This window comes from Diospyros lotus, chromosome 8 (genome assembly GCF_014633365.1).
Source record: "Diospyros lotus cultivar Yz01 chromosome 8, ASM1463336v1, whole genome shotgun sequence".
Taxonomy (NCBI): Eukaryota; Viridiplantae; Streptophyta; class Magnoliopsida; order Ericales; family Ebenaceae; genus Diospyros; species Diospyros lotus.
Window position 1 is genome coordinate 42,290,207 of NC_068345.1, and position 8,228 is coordinate 42,298,434.

The 8,228-nt window shown below is 38.8% G+C and overlaps 1 protein-coding gene across 2 annotated transcripts; it reads left to right on the forward strand.

Annotated features, from left to right (window-relative positions):
- Window positions 1-358: 358 nt before the first annotated feature.
- LOC127808160 (heavy metal-associated isoprenylated plant protein 7-like) lies at window positions 359-7,879 on the forward strand. Of its 2 annotated transcripts, XM_052346570.1 has the most exons (6): window positions 359-632; window positions 715-768; window positions 4,618-4,771; window positions 5,179-5,369; window positions 6,534-6,624; window positions 7,292-7,879. In XM_052346570.1, exons 3-6 carry the CDS (start codon window positions 4,717-4,719, stop codon window positions 7,627-7,629), a joined length of 675 nt encoding a protein of 224 aa, XP_052202530.1. In that variant the 5' UTR covers window positions 359-632; window positions 715-768; window positions 4,618-4,716; the 3' UTR covers window positions 7,630-7,879. The 2 variants fall into 2 exon arrangements, with proteins under 2 accessions (XP_052202530.1, XP_052202529.1); XM_052346569.1 differs by lacking the exons at window positions 359-632; window positions 715-768 and adding an exon at window positions 2,781-4,221.
- The last annotated feature ends 349 nt before the right edge of the window (window positions 7,880-8,228 follow it).

Sequence of the window (8,228 nt, forward strand, 5' to 3'; positions counted from 1 at the left end):
AGCTTTTTATTTTATTTATTTTTCCTGAATTCACCCCCACTTCATTTTCACCCTCTCTCTCACTCTCCCTCTCGGCCACAGCCGTTCGCACCGCCGCCAACGCCCACCATTCCAATGAATCAATGATTGATTCCAACAAGACTGGGCCTGTCCTCGCAGCAACAACAACGCTTTCGGTTTGGTTTCTGTGTTGGGCCTTTCTTTCTTCCTGGCCCCCCATACAATGAACCCCAGCAGCCCACTCTTCTACCTTGGACGAATGATGGCCCAGACTCCACAAGAATTATATATATATATATATGTATATGTGTGTGTGTGTGTGTGTGTGTGAGAGAGAGAGAGAGAGAGGGAAGTCTTCCCGAACTTTCTCATGATATTGCTGTCATTCGGTTACTTCACCTTCGCCTTCCCTCTCCAACGTACAAGCATCACGTCTTTACTTCCATGTTTATGGGACTCCACTCCTCCACGCTCGACGCTTCGTTATCGCAACTTCTTGTTCTTCATCGCGGGAAACCAATGTTGTATTCAGGACTAATAATACGAATGGGTGAATCTATTTCATTATTGTTGAAGATAGTCCGATCGAGCACACTTTAGTTCTGCAATCACAGAGTAGCTACCAACGTACGGTACGGTCGCATAGATTGTCGGGATAATTCTAGTTCTCTGTTTCCAAGTTCTGATTGTTATCTGTTTGTTTATTTTAATCAGGTTTGGTGAAAGTTTTTCACGCATGATGAATAGCCGCCATTGCTACTTTAATTGGTATGCTTCATCCCAGAATGGTTTGTCGGAATTTCTTGGCTTGGCTATGGCATATATCATTTTGTTTATAGTTCACTGTTCCATCTGTCTTTGGATTTGCACTACTTTTTACAAAAAAAAATCATTTCTTAGTTGGGTTTCAGCATTTTGATGATGCATAGCATGCCACTAATTAATTCATGAAGTTCTTATTTGGCTATCCGTATGGTGTCTCTAATTAAGATGCGTTGGTTGTTGGATGTTGCATGATAGATGTATGATAAAATGCTTGATAGCGACTCAATCGCATAACCAGCATTATTTTACTCCACAATATAGTCGAATTTTCTTGCATGTTTAAGCCCTGCCACTCGTTAGAACATAATTTTCCTGTAAAGTTGTGTCGTACGATGTTTTTTATATAATCTTGTGATAATTTTCGTATAAATTAATTGGTTCTGGGTTTAGATTTTGGAATTCCACTAGGTTTGGTTAGGCTGAGAGCCACAATTAAGTGAAGATGCTCCTCGATCTTTTATTGTGAAGAAGGTAGGCGATTTTAATGGAGTCTAGGCTGCATTTTTCTTATGTGCAACAGGCATGAGATAATTGGCAACTGAAAGAGAAGTGTGAGTTGCCTGGGAATTGTATATGCCTGCCTAAAGCTGTCTTGTAATCCTCAATGTATAGGGAGTGTGAAGTACCTAGTTTGTGAATTACGAGATGGGGTGTTCATTGGTCCACTTATATATGAATGAATAAGCAGGGGCGGATCTAGAAAGAGATCTGGGGGAGGGCTAGCCCCCAGATCCATAAGCCATTAATGAGGCTGGAGGGAGGGGGTCCTAACTATGCCTAATAAATCTGGGGGGAGGGGGGGCTGCAGCCCGTGCCTGCCCCCCTAAATCCACCCCTGTAAATAAGCGCTTGATCTCTAGCCCTTGCATAGCTGCTAGCTCTCCGTGTTTTAGGAAATGGTTGCCAATGATGCTTCCCAAGAGGCAAGAGGCAGAAGCTAGCTAATATTTGAAAAGACCAGTTGGAAGGGATGCGAGGCAACTAATAAATTAGTTGATTTGGTAGGTGAGGGTAAAGGTTGGCAATTGGCATAGAAGTAGAAGTAGAAGTCGGAAGGGTCAGGGTAGATGCATGCATATGCGGTAATAGGAGAGAGATGAGTTTAATTTGTGTTGTGTTTGTGATTGTGGATCAACGAGCTAGCAGATCGATCGATCGAGCAGAGTACGTAAAATTGTTTTTTAATGACATTGCAGCCGGCCGGGACCACTGTATATATATATATATACTGAAATCATTTTGGACGGGTATGGAAGGATTGTTTATAGCTTGCTTTTGCTTGTATCGGTATATCGGATTTCGCAATCAACTTAGTGTATGCATGCCTTTTATATATTTGTCTTTCAGTCCTTGTCAATGTGATAATTAATTGTCTAAAATTTCTTGTTCCATATTCAAACCACAGGCACGTGATTTGGGGAAATTATGATATCATTTGTATATAGCAGGAGGGATTTTGATCACATGACAACAATCATTGACATCTGGTAATAAAATTATATATACACACACGAAATGGTTCCCAGTTGCATGAGAATCTGCTATGTATATATATTAGCTTCAAAAGTGCAGAGTTGGATGTAGCAATTGTGAAGCATGAAACTTTTTATGCATATCTGTATATATATCCATAATTAATACACCTTTGTGTTGTGTGTATATGCATAGGTATAAGCTATTCTGGTGTAAGTTCAATTGATAATGATGCGCAGTTTTGAGATTCCTCTGGCTTAGCGTCAACTTGTATGCTTGAAGACAGGAAGCTTTTTATCAATCGCCTTTCTTTCCTTCTTTTTCTGTTTTTTTTTTTTTTTTTAGTTTGTTTTTTGTGGTGGGTGGGTGGGTGGGGCGAGCTGAATGCATCCACACATATATATATATATTCATATATCATATATAGTAGGTACGACCTTTTGATTTCATTGGAGAGTAAAAGGAAGATAAAGCTTATCCCACACGTGTCATGTAGTGCATGTGAGTCATATCATGAGCCCTACAAAATTCCGTCTTTTCTCTTTTGGAGATCCTTAGGCATCTGCAGACCGACCATCCGTTTGATTTTCGTGCATTATGTATATGTATTTATATATATATATACTTATTGAATATTATTATTAAGTGAATGAGCCCCAGTGCGGGTGGGCATGGGCTCCATCCCCATATATATGAAATAATTCATATATACATGCATACATCACTCTGTTTGACTCCCCGATAGCAATAATTCCAGACCAAACAAGGTGCATCCATGTATGCATTATGCATGCTCGAATCGATCCACCATTTTTGTTTGCTCGTTTTGTTTTTGTATTTTTAATGAATATGCCATGAAAACCACATGTTAATTGATATATATATATATATAGCACTGTTGTGTCTTAGGAGAAATATATATGTCGGTAACTTGGGTTGCGTAAATTGATATCATTACTACCTGTTGGCATTTGTGTAATAGCAAGTCCATGATTTAACAAATTAAGTTTACTTGGCCACTGTTTCTCTCTCGCACAGCCTTAATTACATTCATTGCAGCTTCGCGGGGCGGGTGGTCGGCACTTACTTCTAAGATTTAACCATGCATATAACTCAAAACCTGCATCGATCCTAGTGCTCTCTCCCCCCCTCTCTCTCTCTCTCACACACACACACACGCACAGATTAACTTAGAGTAGTGGAGTATTGCAATGGTGATTCACACATTTTTATAGATTAACTTAGAGTAGTGGAGTATTACATTGGTGATTCACACATTTTTATCATTATACAGTAGTCACTTCAATTAGTAAACTTTTTTCATTCCTTGCTAACGTATTAACTATTTTTCTATAAAGTTAAGTAGAGCATAATCAGATGTACATTATCACGTCATGGATTGGGTCAGAACTATTTATTTATCCCCCAAAAAGAGAAAAAGATTACATACATAAAGAAACAAATACCTAATTGTAGAAAATTACAACTTAAATGATTTGTTTGTCCTAGTGTTTTAATGTGGGCTGTACCACGGACAGTGAATTATAGCAGCTGAGTCAGCTAAAGGACATTTGTCTAGCTTCCATTAAACAATTCCACGTTAGAGTTGCAGTATCTCCATCCTGCTTAAATGTCCTCCTTCACTCCCCCCCTCCCCCACACTCATAGGGGGTGAGAGAGAGAGAGAGAGAGAGAGAGAGAGAGAGAGAGAGAGTTATTTAAGAGAGCAAAAGTGAGAAAGCCTTCAGCTATATATCAGAGAGAGAGAGAGAGAGAGAGAGAGAGAGAGAGAGTGTGTTATTTAAGAGAGCAAAAGAGAGAAAGCCTTCAGCTATATATCAGCGCAGCGGTACGTAGCAGAACAAATTCTAGTAGCAGATTGAGCACCTGTGGCTGGGGCTAACCTTGGAAGATATGGGTGAAGTAATTTCTTCAATTTCATTCTTAATTCACCTCTGTGATTGTTATTTAATTTTATTGTATATCAAATCCGTCCTAACAAGTTTCTAGCTACTTTTCAGCATTAATTAATGCTCTCTGCTCCTCCTTCATATTGAAGTTGGTTCTGTATATAGATCCAGTGCCTTAACTCATCTGGGGCTGCATATTTTAAACTTTTCTGCCAATTAAAACAATGTTTAATAAAATGGAGCTCATACGAGTGTTTGATTTTTTCTGAGATTGTAAAGCTGGCTATCTCATTCTTCTATAGTCTGTATTTTTTTTCCAAGTATTTATTGCTTTATTTGACATGCATGTTTGGTTGGTCCGATCCATGTCTTAACCGATTTGTGCTCATGCGCATGTGGGATGACAAAGGAGAACAAACACGAGGAAAAGAAGGAAGAAGGTGCTAAAGAAGAAAAGAAAGATGAGGAGAAGAAAGAAGAACCTCAAGAGATTGTGCTCAAGGTTGATATGCATTGCCAAGCCTGCGCCCGCAAAGTTGCAAGAGCCTTGCGAGGATTCGAAGGTCCTTTTCTTTGCTATAGCTAGCTAGCGTCCACTTACACTTACAATTAATATTGGCTATTAGTTTCATTTGGCTCGCTGTTTCTGTGTTTTAGAGTGTTAATTTGTTCACTTAATTACTACATATGGTTGGAGAAGAAGGATACAGACAGAATATGGTCTTAAAATGTTTATATATTTTAAAATACTACTGGCACTGGCAGTAATCAATTTATCTATTGATTTGGACACCATATATTATATATGGGAACAAGGTTTGACCAATTCGGTGATGAGCTCTATTCATTACATTACTGTGTGCGCGAGTGTGTAAATAAAGCAAAATAAGAGCGAATACCCTTGAAATTGTCTTACATATAAGATATAAATCTTAAAAAAATATTAATTTATATTGATTGATGGAGGCAGGCGTGGAACAAGTAACGGCGGATTGCAAGGCGAGTAAGGTGGTGGTGAAAGGGAAGACAGCAGATCCTATAAAGGTGTGCCAAAGGATTCAAAGGAAAAGCGGCCGGAAAGTGGAGTTGATTTCACCTCTGCCCAATGCCCCCGAGGAGGAAAACAAGGAAGCAAAACAAGAAGAAGATAAGAAGGAAGAGGTATCCCTTAGCTAATTTAATTTACCCTCTTAATAAATAATCCCTTTCCTTCTTTTTACTTCAAAAATAATATGTTGTTTTTAATTTTTCTTATTAGTTTTCACCCACAAAATAAATATTATAAGCTAGGCCTTGAGAGGAGTGAATTGTGTGGTGCATGCCCATTGGTAAGTTGGAAGTTAACTATGGTTTGGTGGCTTGCTTTTCTGGAGAGTGAGAGAGAGAGGCTGCTTCTGCTTCTCTGCCTCTGCAGTTGCAACTTGTGTGACTGCTGTATTTTTTACCCACTGACATGAAAGCAACAGAGCAACAGAACACGTTAATAATAAGGTGGACGCCCAGTAGTTTGTGGGTGTGGGGGGGGGGGGGGGGGTTCATGTATGGCACGGCACATTTTACAAAGAAACTAAGACTAGTCATCCACCTCTGCAGTGGTAGCACCTGTGGGCCAAAAAGGAGGAGCGTTCACGGGTCTCAATGTTTCCCCCAGCCAACTAATTAATTAACCAATATTCATGAAGAAAACCCACCCAATCACGACGCGGACGGAGAATTAATATAAAAGATGAAACTTCTTTGAATAACTAAAAACCCTTTACCACGCTTACCAGTCCCGTTGTTAATGTCCTTATACGGGCACATGTTTTAATTTAATTTCAAGCATATATATCATCTCAGATGTCTTGTCGAGGTTGGTCCAGACAGCACAACAAACAAATGAGAAATAAAAGGATATCAAAATCCTAGTGATCATGTGATCGAGCTTAATTTCAACTTGAACTAAGTGCTGCTTGTGCCTAGCTGTTGGTTGCTGCGAATCCCGGTGAAGATAGCCATCTTGGCTTCTTAATTTTGAACGAATATTAATGTATGATAGCATGACAATATTATAGGAGGGTGATATCGTTATCCCTGCAGCGAAAGTATTTAGTGTCGACCAAGGATTGTCAATTTGAATTTAAGCACATTCAGTTAAGGTCCTGTGACACAGCTTTTCCTGCACACATGCAGGCTGATGCGTCCCTATAATCTGAGAGTGCCATCTCTCCCTTATTTCTTATTCCTTTCTTTCTGTCATAAATTTAGTCTCAACCGTTGAAGCTTTTGCTGAGGTAACTGGATTGAATAGACAATGAGGTTTGTTTTTCTTTGCATCTTTGGCAGCCTCCTCCTGTTGTAACTCATGTGTTGAAAGTTGGAATGCACTGTGAAGCATGTGCTCAAGGTTTGGAGAGGACAATCAGAAAGATCCCAGGTATATATTTTCATTTTTTATCTTAATTTTCGCTATAGCAGCATAGCTTATGAAGAATGTACCATAAGTTGATCGTACTTGTACCTTATCCTTCCAACTCATGCTGTATTATGAAATGGAGTATACTCACTTTATAGAATTCTCATAATCCTTTGATTGAAACAAATAGGAAGATCACCTATAATTACGTACCATGAAAAGGAACTGATGAAGGCATAATTAAACAGAAATTTTTAGGCTCTGATCTGCTGCTAGGAATATAATCAATATTTGGGTGACTTGAAGTCAAGTTCTTAGGAATTTTTCTTTTGTCTCCCCCCCCCCCTCCCTCCCTCCCCTAAATAAAATAAAAGGGAAGTAAGAATCTCATCAGTTTAAAGTTCCAGCCTTCATTACTTGTGCACCTTACGAAGGTAGACTTTCTTACGATGGTGGATTCATCTTTTACAAGATTAACAACTTAAAACACCCATACAACATGCTTATGGAGGTAAGACTTTTTCCGGATGAATCAATCCAATGTGCATTAACAGTGAAAGTACTTTCTTAAGATGAAGTTCTTGCGAGCAATAATTAATTAAATTCTCCAAAATTCTTTTAAATCGTTCAGATTGCTATCAGAAATAGATATTTTTGAAGCTGTATTGAGAATTGAAATGCCTTGCAGGAGTGGAGTCGGCAACTGCAGACCTGGCAAATGATCAAGTAATTGTGAAAGGTATTATTGATCCCACAAAGCTGGTCGATGAGGTTTACAAGAGAAAAAAAAAGCAAGCTTCTATTGTAAAGGATGAAGAGAAGAAGGAAGAAGATAAGAAAGGGGATGAGAAAAAGGAAGAAAAAGAAGGAGAAAAGAAAGATGCTGCCGAAGGGGAGAAGGGAGAAGAAGATATAAAGAATGACATCAAGAAAAGCGAACATTGGCCGCCAAAGTACTACATGGAGTACGCTTATGCGCCCCAAATTTTCAGTGACGACAATCCAAATGCTTGCTCCGTTATGTAATATCCACTCACTATATTAATTTCCCGACTAGCTAGCTAGTTCGTCTAGCTGTCTCCTGCAATTTTTCGTGTCTTCGACCATGGTAATAAGATAGTTTCTTTGTTAGGCAACTGCCAACTGGGGGCTTCTATTATGCCATCTCTTGTCATCTAAAAATTAACTAATCCTGTCCGTCTCATCATCAGTCACGAGAGGTGAAGTTTGTAAATACCCAAAAGCTGGGTAGTAATAATTAAACAGTAGTTTTGTATGTCCTTGGCTAGTGTTTGCTCACCATACATAATTGTGTTAAACTGGAACTTTCTAGACCCTTAACCCATCGATTGCTTCTTCAGGCTTTGAAACTACTTCTGAGGCGATAAGTTTCTGATCAGGTCCACTTCTTAGATTCAGTGCGTTGACTATCCTTTCTTGTAATACTGAAATTAGTAAGCCAGTACGTAGTTGACAACTTTGAAGGTCAGTACTGAATGTTGGTCAATTGCCAAAGTAAATAGGAGTTGTTGCTTTTTTGTAATAATATTTGTATATATATATATATATATATATGCATATGTAATTTGAGATTCCCTTGGCATGTAAGCAAAATTTGTAACCAG

What these genes read in the sequence shown, in the direction of transcription:
- LOC127808160 (XM_052346569.1), top strand. An exon ending in AAGAAGATAAGAAGGAAGAG is followed by an intron (nt 5,370 to 6,533) that starts GTATCCCTTAGC and finishes CATCTTTGGCAG; the next exon opens with CCTCCTCCTGTTGTAACTCA. An exon ending in GACAATCAGAAAGATCCCAG is followed by an intron (nt 6,625 to 7,291) that starts GTATATATTTTC and finishes AATGCCTTGCAG; the next exon opens with GAGTGGAGTCGGCAACTGCA.